Raw genomic sequence first — 22,374 nt, forward strand, 5'->3', positions numbered from 1 at the left:
GTTTCTTACTCAGTTGCTCACCAACAACCGATAAGTGAGAACGAGTTGATTTGGAGGTCAGTGCTCTGTAAACGGATCTGACATCCTGACGGTAACAGCGGATAAAGATTTGTAGATTTATTCGACAAAGGGTAATGTGAGGTGGATGGCGTCACTCGTTCAAAGCTCAATCGCATTAGGTGGTGAAGTGGATTGAAACTGGGCTTCTCATTTGTAGGTGTTTTTCTGCTTTTGTGTTAAAATAACAACAAAGAGCAGTAGATGATTATATAAATACATTGATCAACCGTAGAAAAACTGGATTTGACCGTAGTCGTCCATCAATGAATTGCTTTTTATTCCTCAGCGCAGACAACGAGACTCTCAAAAAGGAACAAAACGAAATGTATGCAAAAGAACATTTTATTTTTTGCTTTTAAATGCAAAATGTGTAAAAAAAAATCAAAACAGAAATGATTAGTTGGAAGATTATTTTGAATAGGACAGATACAGCTCAGCAACCAATGTTTATATGAACAATGAATGTGTCATGACCTAAATCAACAGACCTTTACATTCATTCTCTTTTTGGGGTATAAGGTTAAAATATAGCTTTTACAGTCTAAATTCAAGATACCACCGAGTGTATCAAGTTGTAAATAATAAATACCTCATTGTGAGGAAAGAACATCCTTTTGCGAAGACTAACCAGGAAATGTTCCTACCATTCAATATATAGAATAAATATTAGTTTCCACTTAAATATCCATAGCTCACTGTCTAACAAGACGCTTTGATCACTATGAATAACAATTAATTTCAACACGTTAAACACCTTTTTGACTGGCCTACCATCGCTTCCATTTAAAGTTAAACACAGTCTCTGCTACCTCCTGTTATGCGCTGTGTCACTGTGTCAGCTGCTCCGCTGACAAGCAAGGTCCCATCAAAGAGCGCTGACTTCAAAACATTCGTTATCTGATGCCCTTAAAAGACGGCACGTTCTGTATTCAGTTTGCGGGCGCCACGTCTAGAAGAGAAAAGAGAAGCAATGACAAATAGCTTATTGCCGTTGGAATACTGCAATATATGGAAGAATATCCTCGTGGCTCTTTGAGGTGTTTGCTTTGTGTGAATCAAATAACGTCCTTAAATTCAAGACGGGGACTTTCATTGGATGGGCACTGATTCACACGGATCATGAAAATCATTCATGGTTAATACTTGACAATTTCCCACAATGATATTTCAGCTATTGTTTAAATGCTTGAATGTTAACTATGATTTGGTTTGTAAGTCAAATTTCAGCAGGGACATCGTGCGTATATGTTTTACCTTTGCACGCATCATAGAGCTGTAAGATATTTGAAGTAAAGGTTATTGAATATCAAAAACACTTCAAATGCATGTTGGTTGTCTAAAGGTGAATGAAGTCCCTTTTATAGTTCAATTTTCTGAACATGTTTCATCAAATTGTCCAACACTTTTTCCCCCTCATACTTTTTGCTTGGGTCTTTCAGGATTTGGCTTTTGGGTCCTCACCTCATTGTGTGGTATGCACTGATGGAAGTCCACCATTTCTGAGACTAACTTTTCTGATCTGGTTGTGTAGAGTTGTCGGGGGATCTGTGGAGACAGTGTGCTTCATTAATAAATTATGGAACCAGAGGCAGAGGCAACAAAAGCAGTCAACATCATCACTACAAGGATCTGCCAGAAGGAAAGATCTACCTCAGGAGATTAAAGCTAGAGCCACTTCTGCAGAGTTCAGTGTCTTTAAAAATATGGATAGCATGCAAGTTTAAAGTTATCGTGTGATTTTGTGTATCAGGAACATTTAATTACCATCAGAATAATACTCAGCATGGTTTAAAACATAAAGTTGCATCAGCTAGTTTGTCCACTGTGATGGTGAGTGTGAAGTTTGAGATGCAAAACAAATGTGAAACGTATGAAAGGATGAGAAGGAAAAAGCCTTTTGAAAGGGTTCCTCTGACACCCTCTCAAAAGCGCAAGTATTAGTTTATACTACTGAAGTCGGAAGGTTCGAGGTTAGTATTTAGTCATTTGTGCAAATATAGCACAGTGTACCTCAATACTCAGATGTATATTTTCAATTGAGGCAAAATGTTCTTGTTCAGACTGTTGGGATTGGGAAGAAGAAGAGCTTGAAGGGTATGGCAATGTGGACACTTGAGTTAAGACACCATCATCATTCTCAAACACGGGGTTGACCCTCAAAGTATTCTCAAAGGCATAGGGAGCAAGGGTAGGCCTACAATGTAAAGGAGATGAGGTGGTGAATGTAAACATGCTTTCAATACAAAAGATCACAAAATCGCTGCAATATGAGGACTGAAAGGGCTCGTACTTACACCAACGTGATCGCCTTTCTGGTCTTAATACATTTCTTGTTAACGAACATCAGAATGCCGATGAGGGCAAAAACGAAGCAGAGGCTTCCCAACAGGCAGGTTACAATGAGCGGAGGCTCCACCGGCATCGACACCAGCTCGTTGCAGCGCTCTCCGTGGTAGTGCCAGAATTTACCTACAGGACATCTGAACGAAACCCAAAGACGTATTCAGGTCAGAGAGAAGTCGCCCTGTGAACACGTAGTTTCTCTTTTTGATTTTTAAGGAAAAAAGCGTAAACTAATAAATACATCATGGTATAGTCAATAAACAGATAAACAGCTTTTCCTCACATTTCTGAAGCTTCCAATATTAAATCACTTTTTCTGACTAGATAACTGAATGATTCATGAAAAAATACTGAGATTTTTTTGAATACACCAATAAGAGTCAAACCGACATCCAAGTCTCGAATGTCCTTGAATTAACCATCGTACAGTCACTGTTTGTGTCTGTGCACATGAATAGCTAACAGAAAACAAGTCTAAAGACTCAAGCCGGGCTTTTGAAACGGTCAGCATGCGGAAGCAAAATGGTCCATGTCGCAGTTCAAATGTGCCATTTTGAAGTCGCTCATCCGTGCGGCCCTGTGTACCTGCAGGCGGCTCCGTGCCCCGGGATTATCTCACATATGCCCCCGTTCAGGCAGTAGTCCGGCTGCAGAGCGCAGGTGCTCTGACACGGCAGCCCGTCCACGGCGCTGTAACCCGGCTCACACAAACACTCTGCCTCCTGGGTCCAGCTGTTCACAACGCAGCGAGAAAATTCGTTGCAGGCCAGGAACCTACAGGAGTCCGCGTGGTCACCTGACGCCAACCGAGAGAGGAGGGAGAGCAGAGATCAGCGCACCACCTCTCGCTAACTGATGCAGGGCAGAAAGGGCTTTTTTTTTTTGTTAACAGGGTTTCTGCTGCAGCGGCATTTCACCTGGTTCCACTTCCAAAGAGCGACTGTCGATCTCTATGTCGAGACGTTTGGAAGCTGCGTTGCAGAAATCTTCCAGCACGCAGTGAACTGCTTCTGTGACGTTATAAGGTACCGGCTTGTCCAGTTTCATTTTGCTGTTCACCACAACGCTGCCGTTCCTGAAGTTGAGGATCTCCAGCTGCTTGAATCCAGTCAAATTGGATTGGAGGTATGGCAGAAGCTGTGGGGAAGATGGAGGAAAGTAAAGTCATAAACATCTCAGTGCTCCTTAGAAGAAGTCCAGGGCAGCTTAGTGCTTGTTGACCTGTAGTTTTACTTCCACACTGACAGTATCGAGGTTGTCGTAGCACCGCTGATTTTGAATTATTCAGGTCACATTTAACAGTGTGAACGCTATGAATAGGTCATAATTAAAAAGCATGAAATCCTGTCACAGAACACAGAACATGCTACTACGTCGGCGAAGAGCAGAAAACAAAAGGTGAATAGACACAACACTGAACAAGTCAAATCCAGTATTAAAAACCAGTGTAGCCAAAGGTAGTTAGCAAAGCAAAGCAAAGTAATAATTACTGCCGTCCCCTCTGACTCTAGTGGATTTAACATTATTTGATGCGGTTTGGATGCCTTAAAATCATATTTTAAATGTATTTTTTGTCGTTTACTTCTGCCTTTGAAAGGCAGAAACAGTCCACAGTATCACAAAAAAAACATCTCTGCAATAAAATCCAATCTATGCTCCCACATTTTATATTCCCAGTAATTCGGACGGCTCACATTACTGGAAAAACCAATCTATTAAGACTATGGACTCGGACGGATGGCGGTGGCAATGTTCAGGCGGGGAAGGAAGTCAACCAGCTGAAGTAATGGACCCACATCAATGTTCATCGATCTGGAGCGCTCTCTTTCCAGCCACTTCACGTTCACTACAGATGAGGCCAACATCAAACCGCCGCTGTGCGAGAGGGAGAGATTACGCCGCTAAAGCCGGCCTGGCTGTCAAGCCGCAGATAAGAGTTCTGCTCTGATTGGGTTTCTTCACTTATCACCGGCACAGGGCTCACGGGGCGGGCCGGGGGGGGGGCGAGTTCCCTGTAGGTAATAGTCTGTTAGCGAGTACCAGGTTCCGAGCAGAAGGGCAACGGCCTGCGCTGCGAGTGGACACGCGGCCGGCTCGTCCATTTGTCTCAATCGCACACTATACATTAGATGCCAATCTGCGCAGTCGACCCTGTTGCCTTCCACGCGAGGTCAAAGCCCAGTTCCTCAGTGCTCAGTCTGTGTTGTAGACGGAGGAGGAACAGTAGACATAATGCAGTCAGCGCGATAACACAAGCACACATGCTTCTCTCTTGTTACACATGTATCTACTGGTTCTTGTTTTGGAAGACCTGATTTAACATCCCCTCTCTGATGTTGAAAAAAAGAAACGTCAAGGAATATTATGCCTCTACGGAAATGCATTTTTTTTTCATGATTTAAGGTAAGAAATAAAATAATTCCAACCTCCATGTCCAATTTTATTGGTTGCTTTACAAACCAGTAGGTACAGGAGTAATGGAGGCAAACAGGAGGAATTGGAAGGCGCTGTAAGCTAATGGTTTACATATATCTATTCATATATATGAGACTGAGAGAAAATGAATGTACTGTATCACAAATGGGGTCCAATACGCAGCAAAACATTACATCATGTCCATTTAAATGGGCTGCGGATATTATTTGACATTTTTCTTATTCTTATTTGTCCTGCTACTTTTCATTCATTTATGAGCCAGTTTAAAATATTTGTTTTTCTATGTGTCTCTTTCTCTCTGCCTAAGCGGCCCATTTAAAGGAAGATATGTTCACTATTCCTAATGGGATAGAGTATTAGACAGTATACGGTAAATACTTACCATTTCAAACGTCTGACCCCATTAGTTTTGCCAGGAAACTAAATACAGTGATTAATATGGGAAAGCCGCAATAACCATGGTTTGGGCAACCATTAAAGGATTGGAGATGGAGAGGTTTTTTTTAACTATTGCTTTTGATTTTTGTACTGATCCTGTGCAGAGACTGATTCTATCGATATAGTGAATCCATAAAAAACATTTTCAGTTTCTAATGAGTTAACGATGCATCCTGCACGAAATTAAACCAGATCAAATTCATAACAGATAATTAAATTTGCACTTGTCTTTTACTATATATACAAATAATATATATAATATATTATATAATATATATAATAATTGATCAAAATATACTATAATATTAGCTTTTTTTTCTCAACCCATCGGCTAAAAAACTCCCACCTACATCAGCTCACATTGCCTCTGCTCCTTGGCATTGCAGCAAGTGCACAATCCAATTTGGATGCACCTTCTCAGTTCGACGTTGAGGCGTTTACATAACACAGATCAGGGACACTGATAAGCCTGAAATATATCCCCTCCTTTAACCTGGGACTAAGCCGTGTCACTAAATAGGGATGTCAAATGATGTTTGTTGCTTCGATATACGCTAGTATGGCACAGTCCTCAACCGCCTCCAAGGAGATAAAACAAATGTAAAAGTCTTTTTTAGGGGGAAGGAGCAATACGACAAATGATGTAAAAGAGAACATCGCGGCGATGATCAAACATATGTGCATTTACACACAAATGCTCCGAAACTAAATGACCTCCACCAGTCTGTAATCTAGTTTATTTCAATGTCTTTTTGTTTATCGTAGTACATACAAATAGTTTTTTAGTCTTTCAACAACAAATAACCACCACAGTAATTGCACTGCATCACGCATACAGATGTAACCTGAGTGATGTCGCACTAAGAAGATTGAAGCCATCAATAGCACGATGTGTCCGCTGCTGGAACCAACCAGCATTACGTAAAGCTTCTTACCACAAGTAACAAACCTCAGACCCGAGTCTCATGACTCAGACTACCACAGGCTATTTACTGCGTGACTTTCTTATTAGGTCTACTAACCCGACATCAATCTACGTACTCATTCATTCACTCTGCAAATGTATCTTTAAGGCTTCGAAACATGCACAAACGTACATAGGAGAACAAAACGAACAAACGAAATGAAACTTGTTGGTGGGGAACTAACGCTAGTCTTGGTAGACTTACACTGCACACATAAACCCACACTCATAGTCCCACAGCTGATATTGCTACCTGCTGATACACATAAGCAATTTCAACAAGCAGCATCTATAGTAAATCACACCGGAGAAGAAATCAGAACATTGACATTGGGAAACATAATGTCTTTCTGCCAAGAGTTAGATGAGAAGATCAGCTCCATTTTCATGTGTGTCCACTTAAATATAAGGCTACAGACAGTTAGCTTAGCTTAGCATAATAACTAGAACAGGGGGAAACAGCTAGCTCTGCTTTGTCCAAAGGTAACAACGTCCACAGAGAAATATATCTTATAATATATGTGGTTATGTGTCCTGATTGCCGCATCCGTGCAGGTCACTTTCTAAGTTCTCGTTGTCACCATTAGGTTGCCTGGCAACCTCTGCTGGTAATATCAGAGCCCGCAAACTTATTTGATCTCCCGCAGGTTGACCGCGTTGGCTTTGGATAGAGCCATGCTAGCTATTTCTGCTTGTTTCATATCTTTGTGCTCAGATGAACTAACCGGATGCTGGTTTCAGCTACGCTGTATGTTGAATTGATATTTGAGAGCAGGTTTCAACATCAGCATCCATTTTACTTCAATACCATTTTGCAAGTTAATCTCTTTCTACTTAATAGCCGCAGCCTCTTTTGACATTGTAGCCCAGAACTTTGGGCAAATCCCTTGCTGACACAAACTATATGAAATGATGTGTCAAAATATTAGTCAAACTGAATCCAAACAGCCAATGAAATCTCCCAACATTTAGCAAAGTTCAAAAAATTAAGGCAAAACACAAAAAAAAATAAACTGCTTGTGAACATTAGAGCTGGACACGGATAAAAGCAATCAACAGTAGCTGCAGCAGGAAGATCTAATGTCTAATGTCTAATGTATAGAAATGTTAGGTGCTTTCAGATTGTTAGAGACTGCATCTCAAAAATGTTAGTAAAGAAATAGAAAGGTCATGCTCTCTCGGAGGCATTGGAGATGTAGTTCCAATATGGAAAGAAATACCGGTATGGAAGCTAAAGTCTTCTGCCTCCCAGGCCCAGATTTACTGGAAGCTCCAGGATTTGGCGAGTGTCTGGACCCAGAGTGCTGTGTCTAAGTGAAACAGAATGATTCTTTATACTGCTGACACAATGGCTTCTCTGAAATGAAATCATAAGCACACTGCCATTGGTTGAAGCCATATCACACTTAAAGACTTCTATGAAAAAACATGAATTCCTTTTTATCTGCTGTTCATTTTAAGATTAAAAAATGCGAGAATAAGGCTCGTGGCAAAGTGCATCCACACTTGGGAAGTCTGTAAAACAAAATTTAGATTGAGCACCAATTTAGGGCTACTACAAAATAGTAATACTCCTACTAAACAACAATATAAATCTAAGTTGTACAGCATATATTGCACAAATGTACTTTCATCACATGTTTAAGGTTCAGTTAAAAAAAACAATATGAAAATGAAGCATGCAAAATCAATACATCCAACACAAAAGCGTGTGTACCTACCAGCTCAAGAAAGGTATTCTCCAGTGATTTATACTCTTGGGAGCTCTTGTTGAACAGGCCATCAGAAAACATCATGTTAGTGACCCTCAAGCTAAAGAAAACCACCAATTCTTTCCCCTTATCCACTGCGGTCATCACAGGGGTGCTGACTTGTCTCATAGCCGGTGCAGCAGTGGATTCAGCCGGGCGTTCGTCGAACCCGGAGGGAAATCCGCTGCCGCTCTCGTCTCCCAGAGGCTCCGTCACTTCCACCTGGACCCCGTTCACAGTTGAGCTCGTATCATCTTGAATGTTCTCAGGGGGCGAGCCCGTTGAAACCGGGGCCGCTCCGCTGGGCCCTCCACTCGACTCGTCCCTGTCCTCGGAGGGTCCACTCACACTCCCACCTGACGCTGGTTCAAGGCCTTGGAACAACTCCTCGTGAGATGATGTTGTGGGGATTGGGACTTTTGCTTCCACCACAGACAATTCGGTAACGGGGGGATCTGCGGACCCTGGTGAGTCCAAGTTAACCTCGATAGCTGCATCGGTGAGTGCTTCTTCTGGTTTGGAGTCGGGGGCCGCTAAAGGATGGTCCTCATTCTGTTGCGTTGGACGTTCCTCGGTGACCTCATCCTCTGGTTCAGGTTCTTTCAAAATAAAACATTTTAGAAAATAAGTTTTAAGACCAGAATGAGTTTATTTAATATAAGATAAATACACAAGTCCACTAATTGTTATGAGTTATTGCATCGGGTTTCTCCGGCTATAACATAGTTCGAAGCGTCAGGAATAACACTGATAAACAATTAAAAAATCTTCATTTAAACTGCATTGCTGCACAGTTGCAGATAAGCATTATGCTACACTTATCATGGTTTCCCAGCTCTCTGTTTAAGTGCAAGTCTTCGCCGCTAACTTGTTAGTATTCTATTTGTAGAAGTCGATTCCTGTGGTGGCTGTGTAGGATATGTCCATTAACTCAAACCCTTTCTTTGTACATTAGTCCAGTTACTGAGTAATATGTGAGTCCATGTTCATTAAAAATTCACAACATGCTTTTATCTCACAAAAATATTGTGCAGCATTTTTACTGCGGACAAAAGAACAGTTTGCTCGTCACTCGCTGCACACAAAGCAAAGCTGCATTGACAATTACAGTCCATTGCTGATATTTACTTTCAAGTGACTTTAAAAGTTGGTCGAGTTTGTCAAGTTTGCGATAATGGTTGTTGAAAATTATAATTTATCATCCAGTTAGTTATTCTCAGGTTGGGTTTAATGTTAATGTTGTAAGCTGTGTTTTAGTACATAAAGATACAGCGAAAACAGATACGTCTTCACCACCTAGTGTGGATCAATACCAGACTAATCAATTAAAGTGCTGTTGAATGGTCATAAATCAAAAAGCAGCAAAGCTCAATTGGTAAATTGGTATGAGACGTATAATCAATTTTCTCCTCCATTTATAACAAGTCAATTCTTATTTTAGAGGTCTCCAGTCAGACAATTAGTCATTTCTTTGGCATCAACAATTAAGATTAAAATATACTTCTCACTCTAACCTTTCTAGCCTGGGGATGTTTCCGGTGTGTGTATACATACTACTCAACACGGCTTTGACTCCGTAAATGTGTCCCTGCTGCTTGAACTTGAACATTCTGCTTTTAAAATAACATTTGAACCTGAAGTTGCCTTAACCTCGTGTCACCAGTCCTTTTTCCTATTCCGCCTCACCTCCGCCATCGGATGCCGACGTCTCCCCCAGCTCCGGCTCTGCTTCCTCTACCCGCCTTGTGACTGTTTCCACTTTTGCTTCTGGTTTTTTAATGTCTCCAGACTCACCACCTTCTGTGGATTCCTCCTCTACCGACGAAACTAAAGGAGTCTGGTCGGTGACGGTGGAAATCATCTCTGGGACGACGTTTGGTATGAAAGGCACAAACGTGTGTGTTTCTGGTTTGGTTCCAAAAGCTTCCAAAGAGTTCTCCAAATCCGCCGTTGGCGCCTGCGTGGCGTCGTCCTCGGGCGCCTCCACGGGGTTCATGCCGAGCTCGGCCACCGGATACACCGCGGTTCCTGGAAAGGAAGCGTTCGTGCAGCTTTAGCATCTCATTCCGAGCCATTCTATTCAGTTAATGTGCTGTTTTTGTTACCCGTCTCGAAGCTCAGTGTCTGTATGTCCAGCGGGAGGGACAGATCCTGTTTTAAGGCCTTAACGATAATGTGCTTCAGTTTAGGGGCATATACATCATTGTCCTTCTCAAGCCCCTCAAGACCGCCGGGTTCATCGTTGAGCTCCGTTTCTCCATTAAAGACGACGGCGTATCGCACAGACACGTCCTCTGAGCTGATGGACACAACGAGTCATGTCACAAACCCTCATAACTGGCAGAAATCACATTCTTTTTTGTGGATGTCATATTTCTATCCGACACTATAATAAAAGTCATCTCAGTCGTCATTTGTGTCTTTTTTTTGGTCTCTTGGAACCCACCGGAATCCGAGGACCCGAATCTCTTTGAATCCTGGAACTTTTTCAAACACACGAACCATCTAAAGAAAAGCAAAACAAGTGGTGGAAAAAAACACATGAGCCTTTTTTCTCAATGTGGTTTGCAGTATTGGACTTGTTGTTCAGAGATTTTTGTAACTGAAGGATTAAATATACATTTTGCATATTTTTTTTCCATTGGGCATAAACAAATCAGACAATAAAAACAACATAGGACATTTGCAAATACTGCATTGTACTCGAGCTGCAACAATTGGTCAACAGTCAATCTATAATAGACAGAAAATGAATGCAAATTGGGAGAGATTCCCTGGTTCCAGTTACGGAAATATATGAATTGTTATGCTATTCTGCCGTTTGGCCATAGATGCAGTGATATGGTTATAACAAGCAGAAGAAGATGAGTGGCCATTAGTGTGGGCCGGGGAGCCGATTAGGGGATTGGGTACAGGTGTGCATTCTGGGTACAAAGTTGTCACCTTGATAGAAAAAGGTTGAAACACAACAGCAGCAGGGAAGGAAGGAAGGAAGGAGGGAAGGAGGAGAGGAGAGGAGAGGAGGGAAGGAGGAGAGGAGGGAAGCAGCAGTATCTGAAGTTGACGGGCAAAGTTAGTGACTGTCAAACCTGCAACAGGTAGAGAGAGTAAAAAAATGTAAGAATTGGTAAAAACCACGAAGGTTAAATAAAGATACTCATGTTCCAGCAGGCTGCAAAACAACAAAAGCTTGTTGCTTGAAAGAAGCAATTATTTCCATTATTGTTATTATTTATGCAGGTTTAACAATAAAGTTTGACCTGACCTGATTAGTATTAGTGCACACTATTCTTCTTGAAACCATTTCTTGAGACCATCTTAAAAAAACAGAAGATCAATGCGTATGGGATCTTTGCCTTTTCTAGTGGATACGTTTGAACAATCAGTTCTTCAAAAAAGGAATTGGTACAAGTAATTCCTAACAGCTGAGTTTAGAGTGTCAGTCAATGCCCTCTTAGTAAGATCTAATCAAGTATCATTGACTATATCAGGCTTGTGAGGTCTTAACTAAATACCCCATTTTAAATCACTTTTTGCAATCAATCAGCCCGGATGCACACTCAATGCAGTGTTAAGCTGTAAATGAAATTGATGCCGTTGTAATTCATCTTGTATAATGACACAAAACTGTTGTGAAGCGAGGACAGAAAAGGGGAAGAGGAATTCAGACCCAGACAGAGGAGCCGGCCTTCTATTCTGTAGGTTGCAGGTGAGACAATGTCCAATGCAAATGCATCTCACTTGCTCCTTTCCTTATGTCTTATGTCTGTCTTCCAGGGTTTTATCGGCCTCAGTTACACCGTGAAGCGTTTTTAAAACACAGCTCTGCTATCAAGGGGCATAGTGTGTTTGGAGAGGGGCAAACTGTCATTGTCTCTCACCCTTTCTGTGAGCTCTCGTTCGATGTCACTGTACTTCGCCGTCGGGTCAGTGAACAGCTTGCTGTACGTCGGGTCGACGATGGTGACTCTGAACTCGACAACGTACTCCTCATAGTTCTCTTTAATCATGTTGTGGTCTTCTCGAATCTGGCAGTGGAGAGCGAAACGGTGATTTTGAACGTGCTCCGATTGTGAGATATTCAAAACAGTGAATTGTGATTCTGAAACGTTAACTTACCACTTCACTCTCTGTCGGTAGCAGAATCGTTGGGGGTGTCCAGGTGCCTGGGACAAAACCTTTCTTTACTTTTTTGATAGCTGCTTAAGATCTTTAAGTAATGGCATTGCTTTCATTAAACAACATTTGTGCGTTAGCGTTCAACTCACAATCCCTTCCTGCCTCTGTGAATCCAGCCACAAGCCTGGAAATGAAACACTTTTGTTACAAATTCAGAAGGATTGTTACAAATGCTCCTCTGATGTTTTCATTGGCTCCTGACAATGAGAACACTTTGCCCACTCCGCCCTTTCTAAACCATACAAAACATACATATTTTGGTTCACATTTAATACAAAAGTTGGGAAAGAAGTTTGCACATACCCTTCACTTTCATCTTGCTCGGCTACTTTCTAGAAATAAGAAACAAGATATCAGCTAGTGCAGCTTCACAATTAAAGACTGAGGAGAAAACTACCAGGCGTCCATAAAAGTTGTCCTGTTGATGTGTTTGCATGCTTCACTCACTTCGGCCACCATGTCCAGATGCTCCTGAGAGCTACTGAAGTTCTGGGCCAGGTCGTCCATGCAGAGGTTTTCATGCTGGCAGGTATGAAGCCAGGCGCTGTACTCCTCTGAGTTTGGGACTCTGTCCAAGAAGATCCGAAACGCTTCCCATATCACTTCCTGACAGACTGAAGAGATGTCGCATCACTGTTGGGATGTTTTGTTTTGACTTTTTCTCCAAAAATATGAGAAATAACCATAAATGAGACCAATATAATTGTATGTGGGGAAAAAATAACGGCTAACTGGACAGAGCATTATATACATTTGCTGGAAGGGCAGGATAGAAATTACTAAAAGGCAAAATCAAATTACTGATGATCTTGGCACCTCTGCATCGGGGGGAGTTTTCTTTGATTGAGAAATTTCATATCATTGCTCCCCTCAGAGAAACCTTTCAATGCATTTTACTTATAGATACACAGCACATAACAGTCCACGATGGCATAATGCTATAATACATCAAAACAAATATTTAACATTGTATAAATGGAAAAGCCCAAAACGTTGGAATGCCCGTTTAAGTAAATGTCAAACGCTATATTCAAATCCGTGACAATTTTGTGGTTATTAAAATCATGAGCACAAACACCCCCTGAAGCGTCAATATATTTTAGTTGCCTCTATTGGCAAAATTCGTCTGATGTCGTGATGCCTGTGGGAAATTTATTCTCCGACAAACAAATTTTCTGAATTTAAACGGTTACCTGGGATACAACAAATGAATCTGCCTCATTTTAAAATCATACGGCATTGCAGCCGTTTGTATTTGTATTATTTGCCATTGTGACAGCCGCGCTGGCAATCATCCCCCATTGAATCATCCGCAGTTCATTCCTCTCGGACAAAAGATAATTGCATTTAACTTTATTATATCAGGTGCTTCACTGTGTGTATCCTTTAAACCACAACGTCATATAATCACATAAATGTCACGGGTTCTAAAATAAAACAAATATCAGACATTTGTACTAACCTCAATGTATGATAGTCAAACACAAAACTTCACAACTGCACAAAAATATGCTTGAGTGCTTCATTGAGATTTCACACAGATTATTTGGAACCATAAAATGTCATTATTTTGTAAAAAGTTGCACATTAACCAGTACATACCTCTGAGCTTGTAATACGCCCGATGGCTGCCGATGACCGCTTTCACCGTCTCCTGGGGACACAGTTTGACCCCCGTGGTGAAGAGCGCCGACCTCTTCGTCCGGTGTCCGTCCCGCTCCGCTCTGACATTTGTGGTGTGTCTGATCGGCCGGGAGGCTTCTAGAAAGTGTCTGTACTTCACATCCCTGAGGCCGGAAAAACCGTGATCGTGTAGGTCTGCAAGAGCAGGCGGGGAAGTTGTCGGGAAGAAATATAAAAATGTTCAAACAGTATTCAGCACATGGAGTTTGAGTTAGGAAAACATGGTTATCATTTACCTACAAAATGCTTAGTTTGCATTGCAACAAGCAGAGCAAAGGAGTGTTTTAAAATGACAGGGAGTTGCACTCGTTCTGTTAGAAAGACAAAATCCCTGAAGACGACACCGTGATGTCATCTCATATTGTCCCTGAAACTTTTAAAATATTAACAAAAAACTTTCCCAATGAACTGGATTGTGGAAACACGGGCTTTCGTAGGTATAATTAAACACAACATTGAACTGCCATCACTTCACAGATGCATACGTTTGAACTTGAATCTGTCTCTTGCATGTTTGCTTTATTCATGGAACTAAATGGCTGAAATTCCATGAAAATATCCTATTTTAGTCTTGTGGTGTGTATCAAGGAATCAGAACCTTAAACCCAAATAAGTTACCAAACTCTATCAAGCTGTGTGTGCGTGTGTGTGTGTGTGTGTGTGTGTGTGTGTGTGTGTGTGTGTGTGTGTGTGTGTGTGTGTGTGTGTGTGTGTGTAGAGCAAATACACACACACTGGTGAAAATAAAAGAAGTCAAAAACAAAGTAAGGTTTGGATACTGAGTTGATTTTAGCGGCTAACGATCACACCACATGAAATTACAACCACAGCCAGACCTGCATGCAGACATTACGAGGAAATCTGCCCTTTATTTCAGATTACCTTCAGGAATGAAACAAGCTCAGACACCCTGGCATTACAGGAATATTTCCACACCGCAATCCAGGGTGCCACCCCATTGAATAAAGCTATTTAGGAAGAAAAGGGCTGATTGTTATGCCAAATGGCAAACCTCAAAGGACTTTCTAAGACAATAAGCCAGGATTTATGAGCCCAAAAACAGAAACTGAGCATCATCAGACGCACTGACGAATAAGACCCACACTGTGCGTCCTTTAGATTAAAGGAGAGAATTGAGGTAAAAGAAAAATATGAAAAAGCAATTGAGTGTAACTAAGAAATTCACTATTATACTGTCATCAGACACAAAGCTTTTAGCAGGGGATTCTGCATTTTGATGGTGATAAACAACACAAGAGGGAACTATTTGTGCATCAAGAAGTCATTCTGAGCACTGGACCACAAGCAGAGGAAGAATAACACAGAAAGAGTGCAGAGATTGTTACGTATGCTGCATGCACGTGAACACAATGTTACTAAGACTTGAACAAGCTAATGCAACACGTTAGCCCAGCTGCAGCATTAGCTAATATACAATAGGGTGTATTTGGATGTAAAACATAAATGACAATACAAAAATTCAACAAATTAGAATTTTCAAGTTGTCGGTAAAAAAGGATTAAAATAACAGATCACCCTGAGCTATGAGACAGGCTTTGGTGATCATTAGTCGCAGGCCTTATGATAATCATATTAGAAGAATAATTTGGATGATTAGTACAGATTATCATATTTAACCCCATAGTTTCTTTGTGTCGTCACATTTTTGACGTTACTTGTCATTGAACTATGTTATATTATAAAGTAATATGGCTGAGTGGCATTTATAGAATCATGACTGTGAATCTGGGCAGTTCTAATTGTCATTGTAAAGAAATTAGAATAAAATTGAAAGAGTGGAAAAAATCACAGGCATTCATTGATATTATGCGTGACATCAATTGTAAGGCAAGAAAAGAGAAAAAAGTGTAAATCGCTGTATTACACGTGTGTAACAACCTCTAGTCTACAATGACCGATATTGTCCATAATCCAAATTTTGCTCAGCACCAAGAACGTTCAAGATGACGCCTGTGGCTCGTGGACAAATGTCCCCCAGTTTACTGTTTGACAGGCAGACCCGTTTAGCTGACAACAACTTCAGGTTCAGCAGGTCAGAAGCTTGGTTTTGCTTTTGTTTTGCCAAATCCATCATGTGCGTTTCCATTATTAGTCACACCAGCGAGAGAAACTGTAAGTCGGCGTTTGGAATTCGGTAAGCCTGAAGCCTGACTTTCACATGCAGAGACACGAGGGTCCGAGTGAGAGGAGGGAGCGTTTGAGCGAGTTTTTAATGCCCCGGTGCCACCGAGGAAAAAAAAGGCCTCACAGCAGAATTACAAGCCAGAAAAGATTAGCGTCCTGCGACACCGGGAACAGAATGGCTTTTGTTTCCTCCAGGATAATGAGCTCACCCGGGCACATCACACTGAACCAGACAAGCGGCGCGGACGCGTTTGCTATGCCTGGTGAAATGAAGAGATCTTCCTCTATTATACCAGTATGCCCATTTAATTCATAGTGAATATTCATGACAGTAAAAGTGGCTCGCTGTTTACTTGGTATTTTTAAAAAATGATCAAAAGATCTGTCTGAGCATGAGATAGCCCTTTTCAGAAGTTTTCAGACAATTTAAATTGTTGACATTAACGTGAATAACTATCTTATAAAGTCTCCTCTGATGCAGGACCTCATTGATAGAAAACCTGCAGAAAGGTCTTTACTTTAACTGACGTAAATTAATGTGAACGGGATCTTTGTTATTTTCCAAGTTCCCAAGTTCAAGTCATTCTTGAACCAGGTACGTTTTAGAAAAATATCATCTTTGTCAATTGTAGAATCTGTATTTTCCAACAAAAAAAAAGTAGCACTTTGAAACTTTTGAAATCTTTCTCCAAACATCCCACGAAGTTAAATTACTGAAAGAAAAAATCTCAACCGTGTGGTGAATAGCAGTAAAACCAGCATCCCAGCAGGGTTCTTACCTTTGATTCGACTTGCTTGGAGGGTAAACAGACACAAAATGAAGAATAGTCCTGACTTCAAAAGCATGATGAGCTAGTTTATGTGGCTTTCAAACTTAAAGTTGTCATTTGTAAAGAGACTGTCGCAAACGACAACACGATCCAGAATCGCTTTATCTGGAGTCCATTCACAGAGTGTGCAGGACCGTCCTCATCTGTGCAGGCACAGCGTCTTCAGGTCCAGTCCGCTCCTGTCTGTGCCACAGCTCAGTCCTTCAGCTGCAGCTCTGCTTCTGCGTCCCGCTGGAGCCCCGTCGTGGCTGCATGAGGGGAAGAGCGGAGGGAGCGAGGAGACGGAGAGGAGGGACGGAGAGTGAAAGAACTTCAGTTTTTGTCTGAAGAATTTCCTTGTGCGCCCTCAGTGTGACCACGGTAAAGAGGTTAAAAAAGCAGGCTCCGTTTGGAGTCTAATCCCCTTACCTTCTTCTTGCCGCTTAATCCCTGCCGGGCCACGTGGCCGCCTGGCCTCATCCTCTAAACCACCTTCTGGACGCTCATCTGTCAGCTGAAAAAACTTGGGGATCGGCCAACCACCAGATATCCAAGTCCCAGAGTTTCTCTAAGTTGATCATACAAACAGTTTGGGTTTTGTTATTGGCCTCTACATATCACTCCCCCCCCCCAAAGCTCTTCCACGTCGCTCTTTTACGGTTGATTTTGTCCTCCGTGGACGCCTTTGCACAGCAAAGCCAAGTGAGGTCGGGGTGGCAGTTTTGTGGCAGTATTGTTCACCCAGCTTCCAGTCGGACAATGGACTTCATTCCTGCTGGAGCTGCACAGCCAAGTTCAGGCCTCTGTTCTTGTAATCCCGCCCCTTCCTTTTTCATGTACCCGTCGGATCCTCCTCTGCTGCCTGAACCCAATCAGTCCATCTGCATTTACTCAGGTGTCTTTCCATATAAACATTTTTAATGTTAAAAAAAGGAAGCAGGATGGGGAATGTGTCTGTTCCTTAACGTGTCCTCTCATCCTCTCTGCTGGGTGCTGATCGTGCTGACAGAAGCAACTATGGAAGCATGCGAGGCCTCGCCTGTTGTTGAGTATCAGGGTGGGAAGGCTCCATGTTGTTAGTCGCCCTCGCCGCATTCTGTGAAGAGGATTAGCTGCCCTTGTTGGTTGTTAACAATTTGCTGCAGTAAATAAGCCTCTTCAAGAGCAACGTAATCCACCCGAGCTGTTTTCTGACACAGTAATCTGAACCTTTAACTAATGATTGCGGTAACACAATTTGAAGTAGTACTATTCGTTTTTTGGGCCACTTGGAGGCAGAAGTTGCCAAATATACGGCCTTAAATATACAGGTTTTGTTTTCTAACACATTACACATGTTCTATATATTCCATCTTACCTGTTTGTAATAGTAATCAACGAAGAAATCCAATTTCCTACAGTTTGGGTTTAAAACCAGAAGCCAACACAAGCACTGAGTTCAAGTTACATTTCAGTATCTATGCGTTATTACTGAAGGATGTACTTTGCTGAACCTTTCACAATGCTTGTTCAGAGGTCAGGATGATCAATGTCTTCTGAAGTTGGTGGAATAAGCCTGTGATGATGGGGGTTCAGGGGCACAGGTCTTGGTCAAGCTTAAGTTAAAGATTTTTGGCTCAGGGTGAGGATTAAAAATACATTTGACCCAAGCATTGTCATAAAGATTTAAGTCTAAAATAAGATGCCACCAATGCAACAGCCGAAGTTTAATGATGTAGCTGAGTCGTGCAGATTAAGAATATATTCTCTGATTCAGTGTTTATTCATGAATCACTTTGATATTTTGCCCATGATGAACAAATCCATGTCAGTCTTGACCAGGATTTTATTCAGACAAGCGTGACCTTCTCCCGCTGGCTGATGACTTGAATCATTGTCCAATTAGAGGGGTCAGTTTAAATTATGCAATAGAGGGAAAGTGGTACTTGCAATCTGTCAGAAGGGGTTATCTCATTAGACTGAGAGACTAGGTGTTGCTGGGAGTCAGCCACATGAAAACACACCTCTGCTGTTGTATCTGCAACATAGTCATTGCGGCGTCTGTGTGTGCGCGGTAACGTTGTATCTAATTTACACAGATGCAAAAACCAGAGAATTAACAGTATTAGTTGATATCATGCGCTATTTCACTTTTCCACACCAGTTTAGCACAGCTTAAAATCCCATTGGGCACACAGCTGTGATGTTTGCTGTGTTAGCTTTGCAAAAAACCCACAATTACTGCACTTTTATGATTGGTAATCCACGAGACCCAAAGCGTATTCGCAAAAAAGTTATCAGTGTAAGCGGCGGTTTAGTTTAATAGTGTCCCCTATGGGGACAGAGGTGTTTAATCTATCATTTATCTAATAATATAGGACAGAAAATGTAGGGATAAGACCAAATTGCTCTCAGTGCTGTACATGTATATCGTATCGCTGTGCTAATCTACAAACACAACTAGAAAGTAGTTTCAATATCATAATTGCACACCAATATAAATTTTAATCAACTAATTTATAAGAATCTGTATTTAGAATTACCATCATACATTGCAATTACTTGATCCAATTAATCTTGTTGTACTAAGTATTAAAATCCAGACGTTGAGGTCCCCATGTGTCTGTTGCTGAATCGTTATTGCAAGAGAAGGAAATTACTAACCGCTTGTAATTGTTATTGAGAAGGCCAATTATCAGTGATGTTCCCCAAATGTTCCCCAAAATATCTATTAAATTCTGATGTCATTCACCCCACAGAGGGTAGTGGAATCTATTTCTTGTAGAGTCATGTGTTAATCACTGGATTATTGGTCTATACTAATAATGGGATTCATCTTGATTGATTGAAAGAAGGAGGTTACACTTTCAGGCTTGGTTTGTATACTCATACTCATTTCTTTTGCATTTTTTCATCACTTGCCAATTCTAAGTTGTTGGTTTGTTGATTGATTAATTAAAGGACTCTCAGACACACATCTTACACATCTAATTCCAAAAATAAAGTAAGGATATGAAAAGAGAAAAGGAATAAAGTATTATGAACATCTGGACTGGTCATATTGAGTGGTATTCTCTTTAAGTCATATTAGGTCATATTGATTAAATAAATGGTAGAAGAGCTCCTCGGTACAAAGAGAGAGCCATCGGGGATCTGTGAACCTTTCAGAAATACACAATTGGCTTCTATAAACTGCCAACAGGTAATCGGTGGCACACAACATACATTTTAATGCCAACTGCACTTTCATCGTCAAAAGCTGTCAGTGCAGCGTTGTTGTTTCCCGACATCGGAGGAATTTGACCTTACGAGTGTGCCGCTTAAAGCCAAGCGATATAAAAACTATTTTATGATGCAACTGACTGACTATAATAATGATAATTACTACGCATCATTCCGGAATTATACCATTTTTGTTATTCTGGAGGTTGGTACTCTACTGCTTTTCTAATCATTGGTGCAAATGAGAAATAAAAAGCTTGGATCTGTAAATGTCAGAAATTTGTAAATCAATGTAATGTATTTTGATTGTATTATTGTACTGTTTTAATTATACAGGCCTACCTACAAAAACCGATGTAAAACCCTCTAATTAAAGTGAGGTGCAGGCTTTTAACCTTCCGTTGGAGAAGTGAGAAAGGCGAGTGCCACACGGCTACAGTCTAATATTAGAGGCAGGTTTGTCGTAGCAAATCCACTCTGGGCTGATTAGCTGTGTGATCCAGTCTACGAGACCTGCAGCAGTGAAAGTGCCGTTGCCAATGTGAAGTCAAAGTGGCCTTTGCCAACGTCAACCCTGTGACCTGTTACTGCAGCTCCCACGAGAGGATGTTCTCAGCTGTCCATCGCCTGTGACTGGTGATGCCGCTGAACCCGTAACTATCTGAACTGGGTAACTATCAGGTTGCACAGTATATAGTACCGGTGACATCGTGAAGGTGAAGTATTTTTTAATGTATTTGCTTACGGCACTATTGTTTTCTCCTCCTGCATGAAGGTCAAGGTCACCAGAGCAAGCGGATTTAATCATTGACCATAGTCACAAGACACCAAACACCTCCTTCAGCGGCCTCCTGTGACCACTGAGGTCAATCAGGTATCCATTGAGAAGGAGACCGCGTGTGAGAATTTGGTGTCTGTGTTCTAACTGATTGTGACGCAAGCTGGCTTCAAAATCTGCGAGCAAAACGATGCCGCACAGTGGGAGCAAACTTTTATCGGATGTGATCAAATGTCATCTTTTTTTGCCTGAAACTAGCACAGGATTTTTCAATCAAAGCTCACGTTTGTATAAAAAATTATACATTTATTCATTCCCTAATCATTTAAATTGTGCTTTTATATAAAAAAATAATGTGCACTAAAGAAGAAAAAAAAGAATACAGGGTTAACATTTGAGTAAATTATTATTTAATTCAGATAACATCACAGTTTAAAAAAGAGCCTTCCTGTTCCGCTTTCACAAGATTAAATCAGCCACCAAAAATGTACTATTGTCACCAAATGATGGTGCTTGGTGGCCAGTGGCAACAGATGTTTGCGCCTAACCCATGACTCATAATGCTGGCAGTTCAGAGTATAGTTTAAACAACAATTGCAGAGAATGAAAGCAATTAGATTGACATTTTATATTAAATATTAACGGTGGTTCATGACCTTCATGTCACCAGAATCCACATTGCTCTGAAAAGTCAGTAGTTTTCTATCCAGGATTGCAGTGCATGAGAGAAGCCTTAATAGCTCCAAAATCCAGCTGAACTGCCCGCAGGAGGTAATATCACACCTGTTGGAGGAAAGGTGAGCTCAGGCGCTGCAGATGCACAAATAACTCATTCAGAAATAAACCTCTTTCCCAAACTACTTTGGAGTAAAACGCATGATCCACTAAACACTTCATAGAGAGATATTTTCGGAAAATGTGGAAATCATTTATTTCTGTTGAATAGATGAATTACTGTGGATGGATTATGCTAAATAAAAATCTGATGGTATGTGAGGAAGGTTGTTAGAAATCCAATGCAGAGCATTTCAGTATTTAGTTCTCCTTATACCACACAGTAGATTGCTTATTGTAATCTGGTGATCGATGATGCACATATGAGTTTGTGTGATCAATACACATATTTTCACTTGGGATTCAGTAATAGACAGAACTGGGGGGAAGAGAGAAATAATAGGAGAATGCATCTTTGAACAAGTTAATGATTTTCAGAGGTTTTGCATGACAAAACAATTCTGACAGCATGGTGATTGTGATAGATAACAAAGTGTGCTACTTGAGAGTCTTATAGCAGTTTTTTTATTTCATTCATGAATTAAACAGAAAGCTCTCTGGAATGTGTAACAGACACCATACTTTGATTTGTAAAATTGTCAACACTGTTGAAAAATTATTCAATCTGTAAGACTGAAAACTGTGAAACCTGCACTTTAAATGACAGCCTGATCTGGTGAAGATTCAATTCCCTCCTAAAATGTTCCAACAGAAGCAGCTCAAAATGACTCACAGGGCACATGCAGGTAGTCTCAGCGCAAATAATGAAAGCAATATATTGCTCACAGCTTCCAACTGATAACTGCATGGGTG

The 22,374-nt window shown here is 41.1% G+C and overlaps 1 protein-coding gene across 8 annotated transcripts; it reads right to left on the bottom strand.

Annotated features, from left to right (window-relative positions):
* Positions 1-388: 388 nt before the first annotated feature.
* Positions 389-17,827, bottom strand: impg1b (interphotoreceptor matrix proteoglycan 1b). 8 transcript variants are annotated; one of them, XR_013452830.1, is made up of 20 exons: positions 17,238-17,580; positions 16,779-17,077; positions 13,774-13,989; positions 12,619-12,785; positions 12,475-12,503; positions 12,261-12,295; positions 12,112-12,158; positions 11,874-12,020; positions 10,439-10,497; positions 10,098-10,291; positions 9,679-10,020; positions 7,963-8,591; positions 7,462-7,551; positions 3,321-3,540; positions 2,989-3,199; positions 2,355-2,540; positions 2,071-2,121; positions 1,522-1,605; positions 1,315-1,333; positions 389-1,009 (listed from the first exon to the last, which is right to left on the bottom strand). XR_013452830.1 is itself a non-coding variant. In XM_078089971.1 (20 exons), the coding sequence occupies exons 2-20, from the start codon at positions 16,843-16,845 to the stop codon at positions 990-992; spliced, it is 2,946 nt and encodes a 981-aa protein (XP_077946097.1). In that variant the 5' UTR covers positions 16,846-17,077; positions 17,238-17,827; the 3' UTR covers positions 389-989. The 8 variants fall into 8 exon arrangements, 5 of the variants coding, with proteins under 5 accessions (XP_077946097.1, XP_077946096.1, XP_077946099.1 ...); XM_078089971.1 differs by having other exon boundaries at positions 2,071-2,254; positions 17,238-17,827; XM_078089970.1 differs by lacking the exon at positions 1,315-1,333 and having other exon boundaries at positions 2,071-2,254.
* Positions 17,828-22,374: the final 4,547 nt, after the last annotated feature.

The sequence above is a fragment of the Gasterosteus aculeatus genome, chromosome 15, assembly GCF_964276395.1.
Source record: "Gasterosteus aculeatus chromosome 15, fGasAcu3.hap1.1, whole genome shotgun sequence".
Classification (NCBI taxonomy): Eukaryota; Metazoa; Chordata; class Actinopteri; order Perciformes; family Gasterosteidae; genus Gasterosteus; species Gasterosteus aculeatus.

Coding starts and splice junctions, on each gene's coding strand:
- impg1b (XM_078089970.1), bottom strand. CDS start 16,845: ATGCTTTTGAAGTCAGGACTATTCTTCATTTTGTGTCTGTTTACCCTC. Junction 12,159..12,260: donor CACAGAGGCAGGAAGGGATT/GTGAGTTGAACG, acceptor GTTTTGTCCCAG/GCACCTGGACACCCCCAACG. Junction 1,010..1,521: donor AGTGCATACCACACAATGAG/GTGAGGACCCAA, acceptor TTTCTCTTCTAG/ACGTGGCGCCCGCAAACTGA.